The following is a 23,180-nucleotide window of genomic DNA, read 5'->3' as shown; positions in this document are numbered from 1 at the left end:
CAGAATAGACAACCAACAATTTATTTAACTATACAGTGGACAAACCCCCACTATAAACACAACTAAACTGTGACCCTGGTCCCAAAGCCGGGCGGGTCTGGACTCTCCTTGCAGTGCATCGAGAAGACCGTTCAGGTAAGTTCAACGGTCCTTCTCCAATGCACTTGCAAGGAGAGTCCAGGATGGGATATGCCCAAGTTAGAGTCAGAGGGCGAGGGCGATGGGGGTGGGGGTGAAAGCCCCTCCCGGGGGCTTCTTGAGGCTTCCCTTTCCATCGAATCTTCTTGCGGCAAATTCGTCATGGGGGACAGGCCCCCCATGGTGTCAGCCGACTGCCTTCCCTCCGGGCGCTGCCGCGGAGGCCAGCAACCCGGGTGCTCCTCCTGGGGCCCCTGTGCCCGACCCCCAACCAGAGGAGCTGCAGCCCAAGTAGGTTAAACCCTCGGGGGGTATTAACCCACGCTGCAAAGATTGAAGCCGCCCCCTGTCGTGCCTGAAATAAAGGAAAAACAAGCCAAATTAGTACATTTAATCAAAGAACCATACTATTTTTTAAAAAACATGCCTACTAAACCTTAGGTTTAACAGGAGAGAAAACTCTTAAGTCCCATACTGCGACTGAGTTTTTTTAGACTGGAGGGCTAAGGGGGGGCGGTGCCTGACTAATATCTAAATATTTAAATTAAACTCAGTCCCAGCCAATCAGGCTGAGAATAACCCATCCTGGACTCTCCTTGCAAGTGCATTGGAGAATGTTACTGTGCTCCTCAACAAATAATGCTGTTTATCATTTGTCCTTTGTGTGGATATTCAAATAATGTGACTTAATCAACTAGGGAAAAAAGTCCAAGTACCTATTTGAAAACTTATCTTGGTCACTAAGCCACTCCCACCCAGTCACATGACCTTTATGTCCACATATACACTGCTCAAAAAAAATAAAGGGAACACTTAAACAACCCAATATAACTCCAAATAAATCAAACTTCTGTGAAATCAAACTGTCCACTTAGGAAGCAACACACATTGACCATCAATTTCACATGCTGTTGTGCATATTCAACTTTGTACAGAACAAAGTATTCAATGAGAATATTTCATTCATTCAGATCGAGGATGTGTTATTTGAGTGTTCCCTTTATTTATTTGAGCAGTATATACAGTACTGTATATGCAGAGTAATGCAGGAGGACTAGATAAGATGTCAGAATACATTGTGGCAATTTAATGAACTAGATAAATGATGAAGACACGTTTTGTAGAAAACAATGGTTTACGATGCAAAAAATCTAGGTCCTCAGCAGTCGGGTTTCAGGCCCGGTTACAGCACTGAAACTGCTTTGGTCACGTTGATGGATGATCTCTGGCGGGCCCGGGACAGGGGTTTATCCTCTGTCCTGGTGCTTCTCGACCTCTCAGCGGCTTTCGATACCATCGGCCATGGTATCCTTCTGCGCCGGCTGGAGGGGTTGGGAGTGGGAGGCACTGTTCTTCAGTGTTTCTCCTCCTACATCTCCGGCCGGTTGCAGTCGATGTTAGTGGGGGGGTCAGAGGTCGACCTCGATGTCTCTCCCTTGTGGGTTGCCTTAGGGGTCGGTCCTCTCCCCCCTGCTATTTAATATCTACATGAAACCGCTGGGGGAGATCATCCAAGGGCATGGGGTGAGGTATCATCACTACACTGATGATACCCAGCTGTACATCTCCACCTCATGTCCAGTCAATGAAGCAGTGGAAGTGATATGCTGGTGCCTGGAGGCTGTTGGAGCCTGGATGGGTGTCAACAGACTCAAACTCAACCCGAATAAGACGGAGTGGCTGTGGGTTTTGCCTCCCAAGGACAACTCCATCTGTCCTTCCATTACCCTGGGAGGGGAAGTATTGACCCCCTCAGAGAGGGTCCGCAACTTGGGCATCCTCCTCGATCCACAGCTCACATTAGAGAAACATCTTTCAGCTGTGGCGAGGGGGGCGTTTGCCCAGGTTCGCCTGGTGCACCAGTTGCGGCCCTATCTGGATCGGGACTCACTGCTCACAGTCACTCATGCCCTCATCACCTCGAGGCTCGACTACTGTAATGCTCTCTACATGGGGCTACCTTTTAAGAATGTTCGGAAACTTCAGATCATGCAGAATGCAGCTGCGAGAGCAGTCATGGGCTTACCTAGGTATGCCCATGTTACTCCAACACTCCGCAGTCTGCACTGGTTGCCGATCAGTTTCTGGTCACAATTCAAAGTGTTGGTTATGACCTATAAAGCCCTACATGGCATCGGGCCAGAATATCTCTGGGACCGCCTTCTGCCGCACGAATCCCAGCGACCGGTTAGGTCCCACAGAGTGGGCCTTCTCCGGGTCCCGTCGACTAAACAATGTCGTCTGTCAGGACCCAGGGAAGAGCCTTCTCTGTGGTGGCTCCGACCCTCTGGAACCAGCTCCCCACAGAGATTAGGATTGCCTCCACCCTCCTTGCCTTTCAGAAACTCCTTAAAACCCACCTCTGCCATCAGGCATGGGGGAATTGAAACATCTCCCCCTTGCCCATGTAGTTTTTGTGTATGATTCGACTGTGTGCTTGTTTTTAATATATTGGGGTTTCTTTTGGATTTTTTAACCTAAAATTGTAATTTAGATTGCTAAATATTAGATTTGTTACTATGTATTGTTTTTTACCATTGTTGTGAGACGCTCCGAGTCTACAGAGAGGGGCGGCATATAAATCCAATAAATCTAATCTAATCTAATTTTCAGTCTTCTATTTACAGGAACTTTATATCAGCTATATTCAGCTTACTTATAAGTAGATACTAAACCAATCCAGGTTTCTCCGTATCACTATCTTAGTTCTACTCAACCACCACCAACAGCAAAACGACCACAATGACCACCAGGGAAAGGTGAGGTTGATCTACATTTTATAATGCCCTGGCCCAATAGGATTGCAGTTCACACCCAATGACTCGGCATTACCATGCTTACATTCTACCTTTTACCTTATATGTTAATACATTCTACTTTTCACCTTATATATTACTACAATAAAATATCACTCAGGATTGCTAAGCCTGACACTTTAAAGCCACCCCCAGTCACATGATTGTCAAGCCACGCCCACCTGGTCACATGGCTGGCGAGCCACTTCCTCCCGGTCTTGTGACCATCAAGCCACACCCACAAAATAAGCCACACCCACAGCGTGGCAGTAAAAATTTTGGCAGCCCATCACTGCCTAGACCCCTGCTTTACAGGGTACCATACTGTTTGCAATGTATTTGCACTGTAACAGTTTGTATGACCTATTTTTAATAAGTAAATTTTCAATCAGTAAACTAATGATGATCTCAATTCATAATAAAAGTGAAAAAGACCAACATTATGTGGTTCTATTGAGGACTTTTCATCCAAAAGATTTAACTTCAATAAATTCTACCTATGTCATGAAGTCACCAGTTTATATTCCTTATAGCAGAAGAACGCGTATGAATTCATCATATATTTGTTAAGTGACCATTTGAAATTATGACAACACTGAAAATAGTGACATGACTTTGGACCAGACTACCTCCGGAACCGCCTGCTACCGCACGAATCCCAGCGACCGATAAGGTCCCACAGAGTTGGCCTTCTCCGGGTCCCGTCGACTAAACAATGTCATTTGGCGGGCCCCAGGGGAAGAGCCTTCTCTGTGGCAGCCCCGGCCCTCTGGAACCAACTCCCCCCGGAGATTAGAATTGCCCCCACCCTCCCTGTCTTTCGTAAACTACTCAAGACTCATTTATACCGCCAGGCATGGGGGAGTTGAGATATTCCTTCCCCCTAGGCCATTACAAATTATGCATGGTATGTCTGTGTGTATGTTTGGTTTTATAACAAGGGTTTTTAATTGTTTTATTATTGGATTGTCACATGCTGTTTTTATCATTGTTGTTAGCCGCCCTGAGTCTACGGAGAGGGGCGGCATACAAATCCAATAAATTATTATTATTAATTATTATTATTATGACTATTTTTCACATTTATCACCATTGCATGATCATGTGATCATGCTAGTTGGCAACTAGCATGTATTTATGATGGCTGCAATGTCCCAGGATCATGTGAACCTTTTGTGACCTTCAAACAAGCAAAGTCAATGGGGAAGGCAGATACACTTAACAATCCTGTAATTTAACAACTGCAATGATTCACTTAGCAACTGTTGCAAGAAAAGTCATAAAATGGAACAGAACTCACTTAACATTTGTCTTGCTTAGCAGCAGAAATTTTGGACTCGATTGTATTCATAAGTCAAGGACTATCTGTAATAAAGAACAGATTTTAGGTTGTTTGGTTTCATTTATGAATTAAAATAACTGTATTTTTACAGCTTTATCAAAGTTGATAAAACACCACTGATAAGCTGTGGAAGTGTTATAAAAACCACTGGGGAATTGGAAGGAGTTATATTCTCAGCTAGAATCCCAGAAATTCAATGGCCTTCACTTAGTAGGTACTGTTTTGAATTGGTGGAAATCAAAGCTTAAATTGTATTTGCATAGCACAATTTGTAGAAATACTACCTATTTGTGATATAGAAATCTTAGAGAAACGTTTTTTGAAAGTAAAAACAGAAATTGTGCTAACAGTAAATACGAAAAGAAAAGATACGTAATTTCAATCTATATGTGGACAAACATACAAATGAAATTTAAAAAAGCACAGACAGTAGATAGTTCCATTTTCTTTGGCTTGAGAACAAATCTCTTATATCTCTTATATTTAGTTTTGGAAATATTGCCCTTGTCAATTGCTTCATGTCATATAAGCAGTTGGAAGTTGAGCACAAATTGCAATTAATATAAGCTATCTTATTGATAAATTATGAACATTTACAGATATTTAATTTTCTGCCTTTCAGAGGCTGGTTATCTGCCTTCTCCAGGCTTCAGGAAAGCCTCTGGAGCCTGTGGACTCAATGGCACAACCGGAAATTCGGAACTTCCAATAGGCCTGTTGAGTCTGTTTTTCACCATCTACAGGTTCCAGACGCTTTCCCAAAGACTGGGGAAGGCGAAAATAACCTCTGTTAACATCCCACATTGGGCTTATAACCAGGGGTGTAGTAGAGAAAATGGAGCTCCACTCCAGAGCACCCAATTTGCACTGAAAGATATTGAAAGAAAATGCAGGGCGTCCTGCATAAGCCATGCCCACAGTGTGGTAATAAAATTTTTGGTAGCCCTTCTTTGCTTATAACCAATGTTAGAATCCTAAACTTAAAACAGATTATATGTGGCAGTGATGGTTATTCAGCCAATAACCCAGACCCAGACTAATAAGTAGAGTATAAATATTATTTACATATGCAGTGGTACCTCTATTTAAGAACGCCTGTACTTAAGAACTTTTCTAGATAAGAACCGAGTGTTCAAGATTTTGTTGCCTCTTCTTAAGAAGCATTTTCTACTTAAGAACCTGAGCTCGGAAACATTTCCCAGGAAATTTGAGAGCGGCACGAAGGCTCGGCCAGTTTCCTGCCATTCCCCCTTTAATCCCGGCCATCTCGGACTTTTCTGGGCTGCCAGAAGAGCCTTTTGGTGGCACTTAAGGAGGCTTTGGCAGTCCAGAGAGAACGGAGCGTTTTCCTTTCTCTGGGCGCTTGGAGAGGGGATAAACCTCCCTTTGCTCTGGGCAGCGACTGTCCTCCTCCTCTTCTTCCTCCTCCTCCTCCCACCCAAATTCCGAGCTTTTATTTCTTTCCTAATGGGTTTGCACGCATTATTTGCTTTTACATTGATTCCTATGGGAAAAATTGCTTCTACTTACAAACTTAAGAACCTGGTCACATAATGAATTAAGTTCTTAAGTAGAGGTACCACTGTATATTCAAGAGTAGTAAGTAAACAGTCCATTTCATACATATACAAGTCAAGCAATCATATACAAACCAGATATCAGAATTATACATACAGCAGCTAACCAATAATATTCCCCTTCAGAACACACCATTCTATATACATATATAATTCTACAATATTTCTCCCCTGCATAACACGCAGTTCTATATAATACCATAAGTATTACTTACATACATAATGCATAGACCAACATTTAGCACACAGCAAGTCTATAGTATAGTCAAACAGACAAAACTAGCAGAGTGTGAGATCAGGGAGTTAGCAAGAGCAATAGCAAGCATTAGCAACAATAACAGCAATAACATAGAGAAACACTGACTCCCTTTTATAGCTAATTGCAGCACTAGCCCTTAAAGCAACATTATGCTAATTCCGCCAAACATACATTGCTGGTTAGATCATATATACGAGGGTCGCCCAGAAAGTAATGCACCACTTTTTTTTTTCTCAGCCTACAGTAATGTTACGAATGCAAAACTTTAGATATACATTATTTGAATTGTCAGGAGTGCATGTATAAATTTTGCATTTCTTCAGACAGATAGCGTAGCTGCAGCAGTGTTTCAAAATGGCGTCTGTAAATGATATACGTTACAAGCAGTGTGTCGTCATTGAATTTCCCACTGCAGAGAAAGAAACTGTTGGGAACATTTACAGACGTTTGTGTACAGTTTATGGAGAATCTGCAGTCGACAGAAGTACGGTTAGTCGCGGAAGAGTCCACAGGCGGCATTCAAATCAAATCAAATCAAATCAAATCAAATCAAATCAAATCAAATCAAATCAAATCAAATCAAATCAATAAATACATTTTGAGGATGACGAAGAGGAGATTCGCAGAGTGCAGAAATGGCTTCGTGACCAGAACAAGGAATGGTACTGACAGGGCATACACGCCATTGTGTCTCGCTGGAGGAAGGCCATAAAATGGGAAGGAGATTATGTGGAAAAATAGGGAGTGCACAAGAAATATCCTTTTTACTTGTGTGTAAGTTTCATTGTGTTCAATATCCCAGATTATCTCTGGGACCGCCTTCTGCCGCACAAATCCCAGCAACCAGTTAGGTCCCACAGAGTGGGCCTTCTCCGAGTCCCGTCAACTAAACAATGTCGTTTGATGGGACCCAAGGGAAGAGCCTTCTCTGTGGCGGCCCCGGCCCTCTGGAACCAGCTCCCCCCAGAGATTAGAATTGCCCCCACCCTCCTCGCCTTTCGTACGCTCCTTAAAACCCACCTCTGCCGTCAGGCATGGGGGAACTGAGATATTCCTTCCCCCTAGGCCTTACAATTTATGCATGGTATGTTTGTGTGTATGTTTGGTTTTATAATAAGGGTTTTTTTTAGTTGTTTTAGTATTGGATTGTTACATGCTGTTTTTATCATTGTTGTTAGTCGCCCCGAGTCTACGGAGGGGGGCGGCATACAAATCCAATAAATAGTAATGATAATAATAATAATAATATTGATGAAAAAATGTGGTGCATTACTTTCTGGGCGATCCGCATAGACAAACCCAATTGTTGAAGTATGTAGTACTGAAAAGCTCCACACACCCTCCGGAAGGCTGAAAATCAGCTGGCCAGTGTGCACATGTGCACTGGAGCTGACATAGAGCAATGCCTTGCATTCCCTCAGATATGGCTCCATATGTCACCTGTGCCATGCGTACCATAGGTTCACCATCACGGTGACAGGTTCTAATGTTTCTCTGGATATCTGTCAAATGTAAGACTTGATGTCTGAATTGGCTTGGAAAAATGATCCCAAGAATAATGTCTTCATTTTTAAGTGTAAATATATCAAATTATTTACCTCAGCTTAATATTGCTACAAATATATGATCTACAAATACATGTCTAAAAAAACAATTGTTTTGAAAAATGAATATTACTTCATGTCTGTGTATACATAGATGAAGGACAGACAAGCAGACAGACAATTTATGAGATTCCTATGCTAATGTCTTTAAGGCATTTTGAAATTACTAAAATCAATGGGAATAGTTACCATATTCTCATAGGATTTTAAATCTTTCCTGACTTGTCTGCATGTAGACTTTATTTCTACATTACAGTATATGAATCTAAATAATCAATTCTAAACCCTACTATGCATACAACTCACAATTATTATGTGATCTTTCTGTTATCATGGCAGGGGCATAGGGTTTTTTTAAAGACATAATTTCACATATTTCTAGAATTAAAGGCTGCAAGATACTGTATATTTGAAAGATTTTAAAAGGAAACAAAATTTTAATCCTTATTTACATGACAAATGTATCATTTGACATAATTTTAATTTGAAAATATCAAATATTAATAGGATATTAATATTTTAAATCAATTTATTGCCATCAATCAAGATTTTGAAACCTATTGGGATTTTGGATTGTCTAAAACTGTGGAATGGCAGAATTATATACCCACATAAAACATATTTTTATTTTAGAATCTGTCCTAGACCCATCTAAATTAAAGAAAGGCCTGTTGGACTTTAGAATCCCACTTAAATGGAATCACAATGTAACCAATGCAATGAAATTAGGAATTTATTTTAAAAATTGACAATGCTTCCAAACCTTTGGGAGTACTATGGGGACTTCCAGGTCAGATTAGAGTCCTCTTTAGCTGGATCCATCCAAAATCCTTTTAAGAAGATATGATACCTAAATAGTCCAACCCAAGCAGGTCAAAACCACATTTTTTTATCTTATCTTGATGAAAGATTGATTCTAATCGTCATGAAGAACAGGATCACTACAAAACAATCAATCAGTATCATGAAATAATCTTTCAGGTATCAAAAACCTGTCTGGAACATTATGAAAATATTATTCAACATCTTTTGAAAAGTCACAGGATTGTTGTCAAATACAAGTACTGTAGTATCAGACTTTCCATAGAGAGAATCAAAGCAGTTAAACATTCATGTCCTTAGGTCCATCAGAGTTCACACCAAGCATAACAATAAATCTTAGCCCTTAGATATTTAACTTTGTATTTAAGAACTTATTTTATTTATTAGTTTTTTTATTTATTAGATTTGTATGCCGCCCTTCTCCGAAGACTTGGGGCAGCTCACAGAACTTGCTTACAAAAGCATTTTATATACTTGACATGGCTAGGTTAGTTATTTTATTGCAGATGAGAATGATGCCACAGACCACTTTTTCAGTTTTGAGATTGGAAGATGCACCTGATCATTCTTTATACTGTTTCTGTTTTGTCTGGGAAATGCTGGTTGCTGCCTTACCATATTAATTCCTTAAATGGTACCTCTAGCAGATACCATATTCCTCCATTTAAAACCACCAGCATTAGTTGCCACTTGCTTTTCAAGTCCAATTCAATATATTCACTTTAGTATATAAAACTTTACATGGCCTAGGTGCAAATTAGGTTACTTGAAGATCCAGCAGAGTCTGTCTCACATTGTTAGGTCCAGAGTGAGCACCTTTTGTAGGTTCATTGATAGAATCATTGGCTTAGGAAGTACAACAATGTATAAATAAACAAACAAGTGGAAAGAAAGGAAAACAGGCAAGTTACATATCTCTATTTTTCAGAGAAAATGGAAAAATCCAATACTATAGAACAGGGGCGGGTTGCTCTTACCTGGATACCAGTGCGCTGCATGTGCATCATGACAATTTGTGCCTGTGCACACTCGCTACGCTTGTGCACATGCGCGCATCCCACACATGCACAGGAAGCAAAAAAGCGCTGAAATCTTATGAGGGGATGTGTACACACGCACAGTTTTAGTGAATTTTTACTTCCATGCATGTGCGGAAGCAACAAATGCTGATATTGCACATGCATGTGCATGTCCCCTCGCAATATTTTGCTTCCGTGCATACGCAGGAAGCAAAATAAACCGGATTTTTAAAAAAGAAAACCTGGCACCATAAGACGGACCAGTAAAGACCGTACCGAAAACATCATGTGCAAATTGCTCAATCTGCGGGTTGCAACCGGAAGGGAGCTCCGGGGTGTACCAGTAGCAACCGATCCCTGCAGTAAAACTGAATTAAGGCAGGGTGACTTTTCTGAAGGAACAGTGATGAATATAATAATGGCATTAAACGTACAATAGTACCTCTACCTCAGAACGCATCTACTTACAAACTTTTCTAGATAAGAACTGGGTGTTCAAGATTTTTTTGCCTCTTCTCAAGAACAATTTTCTACTTACAAACCCAAGCCTCTGAAACCGTAAGCGGAAAAGGCAGGGAGAAGCCTCCGTGGGGCCTCTCTAGAAATCTCCTGGGAGGAAACAGGGCTGGAAAAGGCGGGGAGAAGCCTCAATGGGGCCTCTCTAAGAATCTCCTGGGAGGAAACAGGGCCGGAAACAGCAGGGAGAAGCCTCCGTGGGGCCTAACTAGGAATCTTCTGGGAGGAAACAGAGCCTCCACTCTCCCTGTGGTTTCCCCAACCACATGCATTTTTTGCTTTTACATTGATTCCTATAGGAAAAATTGCTTCTTCTTACAAACTTTTCTACTTAAGAACGTGGTCACGGAACGAATTAAGTTCGGAAGTAGAGGTACCACTGTATGTGATTTGCTATGAATTAAGTGGTAAAAATGTATATCAGAAAGTGTTATCTTTTGAATTCTGGTAGATGCATGTGAACATAAGAATTTTAGGTGCTTCAGCAAATGATGATAATAAAAGACCATGGTTGAGTTTTAGGGTAAATTGTGTAACATTTTAAATGAATTTGACCTGGGGGAAATATTTTGTTAGGTGATATGAATATGGGAACAAAGAGACCAAGGTTGAATGAAAATGAAATAAATAAATATCTGATTTTCAAAAATGATGGTTTGAATTTTTGATTTAAAAATAAGGCGATCCCTATTTACAAAGACAAAGTAATTAAAAACACGACTGTTTTGATTATAAACTATAAAAGACTAACAAAAGATATAAGTGTGAGGAAAGATCCTGAATATGGACCAGACTGTAACTGAACATTAAGTGTAAATCATGGAGGGAAAGAACTTTAAAACAGTAAAATTAATATAACTGCAGAAACAGTGTTCCCTCTAATTTTTTTTTGGGGTGGGCCGAAAAGTATAGTGTCTGAGCGGCAGTCCCGTCGGGACTGGGCGGCACAGAAATAATAAACAAACAAACAAACAAACAAACAAATAAACAAAAAACCCACCCTGTTTTGCCTCAGAGAATTTCAAAATAAAATACTGTACTGTGTGTCTATAACAGTGAGCTCATAATAGGGCAACTCTATCAATATCAAAATGCCACTTAAATAGTTGAGCTAGTTTCAAACTAGATTTTGATTTTCTTTCTCTCTTCCTTACTCCCATTCTTTTTCTTTCTCTTTTCCTTCCTCTCTTTTTTCTGTTTCTCTCTCTTCCTCTCTCTCTCCTTCCCTCTCATTCTTTCCCTCTCGGCTTCTGGGCAGGTTTGGAAAACTCTGAGTTGATGATTATTTTTAAGTGAGCGATTGCTCACTGCTCAGCTTAGAGGGAACTATGTGCAGAAATAAAAAATATTAATCTATACAAAAAAAAACCCTGTCATCTCCCCACAGAATGAATAGAAAGTAGACGTAAAAAAGCAGATTTGGAACCATCCGGGATCAGAGTAACAATTATTTTGCAGTATGTGAAATAGAAATATGTCAAGTTATACTACTGTACTGCAGGGATGGGTTTCAATTTTTTAATACCACTCTGTGGGTGTGCCTTATTTTGTGGGCATGGCTTGATGGTTATGTGATGGTGGAAGAGCTTTCATGGTCATGTGACTGGGTGGGAGTAGGTTGGCAGTCATGTGACTGGGTGGGAGTGGCTTTGCAGTCATGTGACTGGGTGCGAGTTTGCTGGGTGGTCATGTGTCTGGGTGGGGGTGGCCAACTTGACATCACTCATGTCAAGGGTTACGGTTAGGGTGCTTGGCTTCTCCTCGTCTCAAAGGCCTCAAAGAGATACAATTTCCTTATCTACTTACTACACCTGAACATCCAAAATATACTATTTAATCCTATGTGAGTTATATGCCTAGTAGGGTTTGGAATTGATTATTTAGATTCATATACTGTAGAAATAAGGTCTACATGCAGAAAAGTCAGGAAAGATTTAAAATCCTATGAGAGTATGGTAACTATTCTCATTGATTTTAATAATTTCAAAATGCCTTAAAGGCATTAGCATAGGAATCCCTCCCATAAATTGTCTGTCTGTCTGTCCTTCATCTATGCATACACAGACATGAAGTAATATGTGTACATACATATTATACACAAAAGATATCTTATCTACTATATATCAGTGATGGCGAACCTATGGCAATCAGAGCCATATCGGAGGTCGAAGGAGGCAAGGAAAATGGTGCATGTCTGCAAAATAGGAGAAGGGTTTTTTTCAGCCACTTTCCAAGACTGAAAAGTTTAGGGGAACCAAGCTGGAATGGGTTTTAACTTACCTTGCTACCAATTTGCTTCCTGAAGATGGCAACTGCATGCACAGAGCCAGAAACTTGGCTTCTGCACATGCTCAGAAGAAAAATAAATTTAAAAAATAAAAAATAAATAAAAACATTAAAGAAAAAGATGGTGATGCCCACGGACTGACACTGACCGATCTGGTTTGGTGATGCTGTCGTGACGTCAGCCGCAGTCTGCTACCGGTTCAGGTGAACTGGTCCAAACAGGGAGGAACTCACCTCTGCTGTAGTGGAAAGTATGGAAAATAATACTAGGTAAAATGAAATGAAAAAAAGTTATGGATTATAAAACAAACTGTATACATAAAACAATGTTTTACGGAAAAAATGTGGACAAGAGAAATATAGTGTATAGCTATAGAAAAAAAAAAGAGTTGAATGCATTCCAAAGCAAGTTCACGGAGAGGGGCGGCATCCAAATCCAATAAATAAATAAATAATTAAGATTAGGTAGAGGCAGAGAAAAGGCAGAATGGTATTGATGGAAGTATAATATAAATGCCTTTGGAAGTGGACTAATCCTGCTGAAGGAGGGCCTCAACAGAATAAATGGAATCTATAGGTACTGTGATTTTCCAAAAATATTTTTATTTTATTTTTTCCAAAAATAAGACCCTGTCTTATATTTTTTTGAACCCTGAAATAAGTGCTTGGCCTTATTGCCATGCACTCAAAAGCCCAATTAGGCTTATTATCAGGGATGTCTTATTTGGGAGGAAACAGGATATGTTCCAACGTAACTCTGGAACGCTTCGAGCAATTTCAACCAAACCTGGTGCACATATAACTTACTATCTGGTGAAAAATGCTGTGGGGTAAGACACCCCTAACACTCCTAGGGGTGGCCTTTCGAAACAATGGTCATGTTCTGTACATTGAGCCTAGCTCACTGTTAAGCCGTGTTACGCTCAATCAAAGGCCTTGAGTGTGCTGGCCTAAACAGGCTCCCTTTGCTTCATAGGCCTACTGTGTGAGGAAGGCCTTGGCCTCAGTTGGGGTGAAGGATGATTCTGGGAAAACAGGCCGAAGCTGTTTCCTGTGAGATTGGGCCACCACAGTGAGATGGGGCGAGTGCCATGATGCACTTAATCAAAGTCCTCTGTATTGGCTTAATCAGGCTCCCTTCGCTTTGTGGGCCTACTGTAGCCTGAGGGAAGTCTAGGCCTGAGTTGGGGCAAAGGATGATCCTGGAAACAAAGGCCGAAGCTGTTCCCTGAAAAATCATACAAGGCCAATACAGGCCAGTACAGAGGCCTTTGATTGAGTGTGCCACAGCTTCAGTGGATTATCCATTCCAACCTCACAGCTTCAGCCCAGGATCATCATTTGCCTGGACTCATTGCGCAAAGGACGGGACAACCCCAACCAAGGCGAAACAGGTATGGAGGCCAGAGAGGAGAACCAGCCTACTTCTACAGGGGTTGGAGAGGTACAGCATGGGCCAGCTGAGGGATTTATTATGTTCTAGTTGCAGTTCCAGGCCCAGTTTGAGGAAATGGTAAAATGGGTGGTGGCAGAGACAGGGGGTGGTGCTTCTAAATTCCCCCAGCTGTCCACAGGTTCCAAAACTGGGATTTGGACAAGGTTCTTATACTTTTAAAATCCTGTAAATAAAATTGGTTTGATTTGACATTATAGATATAATTCATTCCTTTTCCTGTCTAATACAAGATTGATATAAATAAATACCTGTGCAATGTCAGGTGGTTAAAATCAGCTAGTTAAAAATAAAAATAATCAATTTTTTGGTAATGAGAGAATACTGGAAGGAATATTTTAAAGGTTTGTATGGGAATCATGGGGGTGTATTGAAGAAAGGAACTAAACTAAACGCTATAAATTTCAATGTCTAGGAAAAGAAAGGATGAAAAAGTTAATACTATGAGCGGATAAAAATGGTTAGCCTCAAAGCATATATGTGACTAGAGGTATGTTAATATATAGATGTGAAATAGTTTAACATGTATGAGATTGAGATGGGTGGTTTCTAGTTTGATAAATAAATATGCATAAGGAATATAAAGATTATTTAGAATGACTTAAAAAGGAAAGAAATAAGGAGGATGAATGCATACATTACAGTGAAAATAATTTGTCGAAAACACTTGGTTTGATTACATTACATTTATATGCCACCCATCTCCTCGTGGACTCAGGGCAGTGAACAACAATAAAATACAATACAAAAGTTAAAACCCCATAACAAAAAGCATTAATATCACAATCATACAACAGTCAGACTAGAACAAGGTGTCAGGGCTCAACAAACTTCCTAGACTTTATTTATTTATTTATTTATTTATTAGATTTGTACGCCGCCCCTTTCCGTGGACTTTGCCAGGCTTGCTGGCAAAGCTGTGTTTTTAGGGTGTTTCGGAAGGCCAGGATAGTGCGGGCGGTACAAATCTCTAGGGGAAGCTGGTTCCACAGATAGTATTCTGCAGAATTCTGACTCAAAGGGTAAGAGAGGTACCGTGTTTCCCCGAAAATAAGATCCTGTCATATTTTTTTGAACCCTGAAATAAGTACTTGGCCTTGGGCTTATTTTCAGAGGATGTCTTATTTTGGGGGAAACAGGGTGGTAATAAATCTTAGGATAGGTGGTGCAGCATTATGCTGAATAGCAAATCATGTATATTTTTACTTTTTAAGTTATTGAAAAAGATGTGTGTAAAATAAAAGTATTTTATGTTATTGATTTAGATAAAGTACATAATAAAATAAACTATGGAAAATGTTGCACAAACATGGAAGTTGGTCACAGAGTATGATAAGGGAGATAGATGATATAAATACAGCATGAAAGAGAAAATGAAATACTTGACAAATAATCATTAAGCAGGGAGCAAGCTGAGGATGTATAATACCTCTGTGATTACTTCCTGATTATGTTACAGATTTATACAATCTGAAGATAAACCCAAATCATACAAATCTTATAACATCTCAACCTTTTGGCTAAGATCAAGTGCAGATATTATGAATATTTTGATTGGAGGTATGAATGTACTGTATATATTTTTATATGCAGCAAACTCATTATAAGAAGCCAAAAATCTTATACCTAATGTTAAATGTAATTTATGATATAAAAAGATAGGTAAATTAATATACAGTGTTCCCTCGATTTTCGTGGGTTCGAACTTCGCGGAAAGTCTATACCACGTTTTTTCAAAAATATTAAATAAAAAATACTTTGTGGGTTTTTTCCCTATGCCACGGTTTTTCCCACCCGATGACGTAATATGTCATCGCCAAACTTTTGTCTGCTTTTAATAAATATTTTTTAAAATAAGCTTTAATAAATAAACATGGTGAGTAATAATCTGAATGGTTGCTAAGGGAATGGAAAATTGCAATTTAGGGGTTTAAAGTGTTAAGGGAAGGCTTGTGATACTCTTCCTAGCCAAAAATAGTGTATTTACTTCCGCATCCCTACTTCGCGGAAATTCAACTTTCGCGGGCGGTCTCGGAACGCATCTCCTGCGGAAATTGAGGGAACACTGTATTGATAATTCTCCAGCATAGCTGGCTGGAGAATTCTGGGAATTGACGTCTACAAGTCTTAAAGTTGCCAAGTTGAAGACCTCTGTACCAGAACATATAGATGAATTTGTGTAGCAAAGTGGAATGTGTATTAAAAATAAAAAACAGTGAAATGTTAAAAGCAAGCAAATACTCTTCTAAAGTTAGAAGGTTTGCAAAATAAGACTATGTTGGAAGAAATAGAAATGCCTGCATAGAAATGTGTTTCTGCCCATTTTATTACCTGGAAGTGAGAAGTAGATATGCCAGGAGAAATATAAGAGTAACTGGATTTATTGGGAATAGTATTTAGAAGAGTACACTTTAAAACTAAAATAAGGTAAAAATGAATAGGTGCTGAATGAATGTGGGTTGAAATCAAATTTGAATGAGTAGTATGAAAGTAAATTGAGATAGTTTGGTGACAGAAAGAATCAAATTGTAATATATATACATATATATATGAAGAAAAGCTGAGTTGGAGAAGACGGAGATAACAACTAAGAATTGGGTGGAATTAATGAGATCTTCCAAAAGAGAATTTAAAGAACAAAAGACTATACTGTATATGAAGTAATAAATTGTCCTAACGAAAGGAAGGACCGACAAATATGAAGGTGTATAGTGTTGGTCAAAACTACATTTAGCTTTTAATTTTCATTTAATCTTAGGCTTTTCATTTTTTTGCATAAAAGTGCTTACCCTGCATGATGTTAGAATGTAAAATTAATACATAGTCATGTATCCATTGTCATGTATCCATTGTATGATGTACAAGTCAAAACATTTGTAATGCAACCAAAACAGTATTCTTAAAAAGTGTAAAAACAAGAATATGAAGCAGTATTAGATGCTGAATAAATGTGAACACAAAGAGCGAATGACCAACCAGAAAGACTTTTATATAATTTAGTCTTGAGAGTAAGAAACAAATCACAAAATGAAAATATGTAGGAAGAATGGAGAAGGGAAGACTAGGAAAACGGTGATTGGATGGAGTTGAAAAGATCCTCAAAAGAGATGAGAAATTTAAAGAACAAAAGGTAATGAAGAATCAGTAAATAATATACATAATGGCAGTGAGGATGATTGGAAAAGAAAATTTACATAAATGTAATTTACACAAATACAAATTACTAGATGTCTCTGTACAGGAGAGATTTATTGAGTTGCATTTGTACAAACTAGATTTTTGTAGATTTTTAAAAGTTCCCTTTTATTTCTTTGATTTATTCTCCTCACCACTTTATACCTTTTCCAGTCATTCCCCAATTTCGCTTAGCCTGAAAGTGAATATCAATGAAGGGTAATAGGTACGTTCAAATGACCAGGCAGTTTTAATTACTGACTAGGAAGAGGCCACGTAGGCTATAGTTTAATGAACTGGTTCCTCATCGCCCATGATAAGGATCTAGGAGAGAAAGAGTGGAATCCTCACCTTCCACAAATAGCAATAATAGAGCAGGAGAAAGGACTTATTTATGCTTAGGCGGCTTCCCAAGAGGTTGAGCCGTTCACAGAAAAGGGCAAGTGGCAAGCATGCTTAGCTATATACATCCCGCCAATCCGCGTTCCTTTAACCTACAGAGCCCGATTTTTTGTAGGGAGTCGCGGGCACCGAGAGAACAGATCGGCTTATGGTACTACAGTACAGGAAACGCACATCATTTCAGGCAACAACGAAGCCCCACGTCCTCCTGCGTAATAAAAACCCCTCTTCTTCGCTCAGCTGAATTTCCTTTTCCTTTGGGAGCGTCAGACGGTGAATTCTGACAGGAAAGCGACAATCCCGTGTTGGGCAAGACGGATTGTTCGATAAAAAGTCTTTCCCAACCCCGCCTCGAGCCCGTATCTTGACTGGGGTCTCGGCCATACTATCATACGGCATGTATTAATGATTTATACATTGGTGGACATAGACGCACAGCGTCGTCGTCCTCTTTACATTTGTGCATACGTGAGAAACGGTTTCGCTGACCAAACGTTTTGGCCGCTACGTCTGGGTTGAGGTGTTAAGACAAGTGGGTAAAGGAGAAATGGAGGCCCCTTCTATACACAAATAGCTTCTGATGCGCATTTCGGCCACAGTCGCTTCCAAGATACACAATCTCTCTCTCCCCCCTCCCCCCCCCTCTGGGTTATAATAGGACTGGCCTAAGGAACAACCTCACGACACATTTCGGCCGACTGAAAAACAGTAAGGAGGGGGGAGATAAGTTCTCCTGCCCCTTTAAGAAATTTAGGCGAGAGTTTGCGGAAGGGATCACTTAAAGCTCGCAAGTCGACTGGATGAAGTAGTCTCGTGACCAGAGCTGGCCCCGCCTCGGGATCTCCCCCCACCTAGCCCTCCGCGTTCCATTGTGTGTGCTAGCTGCGTGCGTCCCCGCCTCTCCTTTTTTGGACACGCCCTTTTTTCTCTTGGCTCATTTCCGGCGCGGCCGCTCGCTTCCCTCTGAGGAATCGGGAGAGTGAAGAAACAACAGCCGCCATTTTGTTGGTGTGTGAGCGATTGAGGGGAGGGAGCGAACGAAAAGCACCGAGCTAGGCGGGTACAGCCCTGGAGGTGGAAAACAGCGGCAGAGACCTTCGGCAAGTCAGGGCCCCCGGCCGGCCAGACCCGAGACAACCTGAAACCTCCGTGATATGCCCACTATACTAGCCTCGTAGCCAGTAGGGGAGTACGCACTCCCGGTTTCGGCTAGAAACTCGGGACCCCGGGTGGACTCCACCCCAATTCCTTCTGGCAATTGAGCACGTTCGCGGGTCTAGGAGGCCGCTTCGCCTCGATTTGGAGAGCCGCCGCCGCCGCCGTTGCTGCTCCTTCTTCTCTGAACATCTCGGCTGTGGGTCTATACGGTGGAGAGGAGACGGGGCCGCTGCCGAAGCTTCTGAGGCGCGGCGTCTCCGGTGCCGAGGAGAGCCTTCTCCTTGCCATAGCTCAAGCGCTCGTAACCATCCGTATCCTCCGGGGAGGGGGGGGAAGAGGCTGAGAGAAGGGGGGAGGGGCCGCTCCTGACGCTTCCTTCTCCTCCTCCTCCTCTCGCTTTGGGATCGATCCCGTCGTCTCACCAGAAAGGGGTACCCTGCCGGGGAGAGAGAGAGAGAGAAAGAAAGGAAAGGAAAAGGAGGGGTGGCAGGCGCGCGTCCTGAAGCCCACCCTCTCCCGCTTCCCATCCCGGGATCTCTGCTGCCTCCATCGGGACAACAAATCGCTCTCCTCCGCCTCCTTGTTCCTGCACAACAAGATGTGAAGCGGAGACTCCTGGGACTTCGCTTCATCCTCCTCCTCCCGACTCTCTTTTCTGCAGCCATTAGTGATTAGCAGGGACGGCGCAGGGGGAGTTGGGGGCTACGTTCCGCCTGCGATCCCCTTCCCCAGCCCCTGGTTCCCCCCAGCGTAGGCATTTCCCTCCGTTGCGGGCTGGTTTTTGGAAGGGAGGAGGAAAGGACTGCGAGCGGAGGAAAACGATTCTTTCTCTCTTCGCCTCTCCTCCTTCGCCCGCCTCCTTGTGGCGATGAGGAGGAGGAGGACGACGCCGAGGAGGAAGAGGTTGATGGCGGCGAAGAGGCAGCAGCAGGAGGAAAAGACGACGACCCCCCGGAGGATGAAGATGGTGGTATTGGCGGCGGCGGCGGCAGCGGCGGGGAAGCACCAACTGTTCTACGGCCGGATTTAATTCGATTTGTCAATTGATCGAGGCCCTTTAGTTGAATTTTTTTTAGGAAGGGCTCGTGTTCTGTTATTTTTCAACCTTGTTTTTCCCCGTGGCCCGGAGAAAAAAGACTTTGCTTCCACACCCTGTTTCCCATCTCTGTGTGTCTCCCCCCCCCTTACTCACTGCTATATCCGACAGAAATCGATCCCGAGGAACGGAAAAAGAGGAACTTTGTCTGCTTCTTCAGTCCATTTCCATACGGCTCTTCGGTGGATTTCGGATCACGGAAAACGGCTGAGGGCACTGGGGATCCCCATCTTCAATTTGGGCTCTGTTTGTCTAAAAAGAATTAAAAATGGCCGAGAATGTGGTGGAGTCGGGCCCGCCTTCAGCCAAGAGGCCTAAACTCTCTTCACCGGCGCTCTCTGTCTCTGCAAGCGATGGCACAGGTCAGTCTTGGGCATAGATCCTTTCATTTTACCTTACCACAAATGGACTCTCTTTTGGGGCAGTGTTTTTGCCAGTCTGATATTTTTCTTTCCTCTGTCTAGCTACTTGTTTTTAGCCTACATTTTGCAATATTACTTTGGATATTTAATTGACATTAAGCTTTATTTCTTTTGAAGAGGCTGTAAATGAGTTGATGCTTACCTCTGAGTGCTTGCAGCACTTGAAATCTTGTAAAAAGTGATCTTTATTGCATAGTTATTAACACTGTTGATATAGAATCTTTTCAAATCTTAAACTCAATTATTTTTCATTTTACCTTATTTTTTTCCCCATTTTACCAGTGTTCTGATGGCTAAGTTTTAATTTCCTTTATTTCCATCAGTTATTTAGTACAGATATTGTTTCATAAAGAGGTGATTACAATTGCTGATAGAATTCATTTTGATGCTTTTGTTAAGACAGCTTCATTAGATCAATACTGAATATAGACTTGGTCATCTGCTTTTGTTCAGAGACTAAAATGTCTGAATTTCCCCTGAAGCCATGCCTTATTTGTTTACATATTTATTTATTTATTGAACAAATCAACTAGATAGAAACACCACAGTTCTTTTGAAATTAGGGATGCATGTTACAGGTGTTCATTTGGTAGCAACTGCTTTTATAGGTTCTCTTGGAAGTTCAGGCAACTATACCCCTGTAAAGAATTAGCTGCAAAAGAAAAAAATGTGTTTCCTTAGATTTCTGGCTAATATGGGATTAGTTTGTGCAATAGTTATTTTAATTTGTTTTATCAGAAGAAATTAACTGGAATCCTTCAGCCAAAAATGTAGACATTCTGAATATTAATGGTAGCCAGATTTGTTCATTGAATTTGTTTCCTACTGCATATATATATATATATGCAAGGGAAAATGGCTGATTGTATTTGATAGATAGGTTGTATGTGTGTGTGTGTGTTTGTCTGAATAGTGACTGTTTGGATACCTTAGGTGATTTGGAATACTGCTTGTTTTAGTATTTACTTCCAAACAATGTTTCTATTTGAATCTGAAGTCTATCTTGGTATCTCCTGCAACTTTGAAGATATGCAGATTATTTGCTGCCAGCAGCATTAGTTTCCCTATTTGCAGGCCTAATATAATACTTACCTGGAAATCAACAAGTTCCATTTTGCTAATGGGAAAGCAAGATTGGAATCTGCCTTCAGAATTCTTTGAAGTATATAAAACAAATACTATAAAAACGCATATTTATGTCATAGAATAATCCTTATTAAAATTGTACTCCTTCCTATGCAGACAATTTAAAATAGGCATCTTAATTTAAAGTTGCAAGTCTGTGCACTTTTCTGAGATTATAGTCCATTGAATGGATTCATAGTCATAAGTTGTATATTGTGAATGAATACAACCCAATGTATATATACTCAGATATAAATCTTACTGGATTCAATGCATTTTTTCAATGAATGCTTCTTTTGCCAATGGAAATGGTACAATTTTATTCTCAAAAAGCCATAGTTTTTGCCTTTATAAACCATTACATCTTTCAAATTTGTTTTACAAATATAAATCAAATTAAGTTTGTTGTATTGACTGTTTAATTTGTCACCATCATTTCCAAATATTTCCAAATGTTCCTAGCTTTTCATTAATCATTATGAATACAAATAATTTTTGTTGGTTGAATCCTCTTTGCATTAATAGTTGGAAATTTTCAAATATAGTAAGCTTATAGACATTAAGTTCTTCCAATATATTGCAACTAGTGAATTGCTAGTTTGACTTTGTTTTAATATTCAGTTTTCTAAAAGTGTGAAGATATCTGTGATTTAGTGTATTCTGATAAAAGCTATGCATAAAAATATCACATATGTAAGAATAGTAAACCTCATAGTTGCAACAAATTACTAACATCTTTCCCATAATGCTGCGTCACAATGCTGCATCTTTTTTCTAGTTGTTACATGCTCTAGATTCATTTTTCTGTTCTGTTCTGCTTTTTTTCCTTACTCTACTTCTCTAGAACATGCACAGGTGTAAAGGCTAAATTTATTTGGGAGCTATGGAAAAAGAGCCAGGAATCCATATCTGTTGGCAAATTGGAATTTCATCTACATTATATAATTACAATAAAAAGTATTGTTCAGTCACTAAATCATGCCTGACTCTTCAGGACCCCATGGACCACAGAATGCCAAGCCCCTTGTCCTTCACCCCTCCAATGTCTCCTGGAGTTTCCCCCAATTCATGTTCTTTGTGTTGATGACACTAGCTAAACCATCTCATCCTCTGCCATACCATTTTCCTTTTGCCTTCAATACGAGAAAGATTAATAAATCTGTTTTATCCCCACAAGTAGCTTTATTCCTTAGAATTTCTACAATGATTGCCTATTAATTCAGTTCTCCCTGATACGTTTTCCATAGTTATCAAGAATACTTTGTATACTGAGCATTTTTCATGTAAGATTTTCATGTTTTATTGTTTGAAGATAACCAAGCCCACTCTAAATGTACAAATGGAGAACAACATAAGTATGAAGTGAATCAAAGAACACAGCTATAGTTATTTACCGAGGCAGTGTTTTTTGCTTATAATCCTGCTCACGATATTTTGAATCTATTTTTTCACATAGATTTTTGATTAAACTCATTTTAGAATGCATTTCATTTTAATTGTATTTCTGCAGTTAAGATATGCAAGTCCTATTATGCCTGTTAGTAAACAGTTGTTGTTCTTTTTTAATGATACTACATATGCAAGTTTTTCCTTTCCAGAAATGAGTTGCTTTTATCATCTTGCCTATTTTGTGACTACAGAAAAACCTGTAAATATGTGGTAGTGTATGCGAAACAGTTTGGCAGGTACCAAATTATTTGGACTCAATAAGTTAGGCCTAGGAATTCTGAAAGTAGTGTTTGGTTCTTTTCCTACACCCTTCAAGCATATGTTTTAAACTCATCAGAGTTTTGAATGGCTTTGTGTTTGTTTCAAAATTTTGAGATTCCTCTATTTTTGTCAAAATTTATTCCAAATGTCTGAAAAATTATAACAACATTTAATACTCATATATAAAGTCTAACTGAAATAGACTATCTGTAAAATGATAATATTACATTAATAGTTTAGCATTTTGTATATGCATTTATAAAATAATAATAATGTGAGTGG

General features: G+C 40.2%; 1 protein-coding gene and 1 long non-coding RNA gene across 3 annotated transcripts in view; one reads left to right on the top strand and one right to left on the bottom strand.

The window, feature by feature from the left end:
• LOC139169622 (uncharacterized) lies at positions 1–19,917 on the bottom strand. Of its 2 annotated transcripts, none has more exons than XR_011559504.1 (4): positions 19,738–19,917; positions 12,508–12,597; positions 4,234–4,298; positions 1–493 (listed from the first exon to the last, which is right to left on the bottom strand). It is a non-coding gene; the product is annotated as an uncharacterized lncRNA (long non-coding RNA). The 2 variants fall into 2 exon arrangements; XR_011559505.1 differs by lacking the exon at positions 19,738–19,917 and adding an exon at positions 18,559–19,316 and having other exon boundaries at positions 12,508–12,594.
• Positions 18,319–23,180, top strand: part of EP300 (E1A binding protein p300) — an 88,912-nt gene continuing 84,050 nt past the window's right edge. The window contains exon 1 of the mRNA XM_070756061.1: positions 18,319–20,003. Coding sequence (XP_070612162.1) covers positions 19,910–20,003 — 94 coding nt within the window. The 5' untranslated portion in view covers positions 18,319–19,909. The remainder of the gene's footprint in view (positions 20,004–23,180) is intronic.

This window comes from Erythrolamprus reginae, chromosome 6 (assembly GCF_031021105.1).
Source record: "Erythrolamprus reginae isolate rEryReg1 chromosome 6, rEryReg1.hap1, whole genome shotgun sequence".
Classification (NCBI taxonomy): domain Eukaryota; kingdom Metazoa; phylum Chordata; class Lepidosauria; order Squamata; family Dipsadidae; genus Erythrolamprus; species Erythrolamprus reginae.
This window is presented reverse-complemented; position numbering and strand designations above follow the sequence as displayed.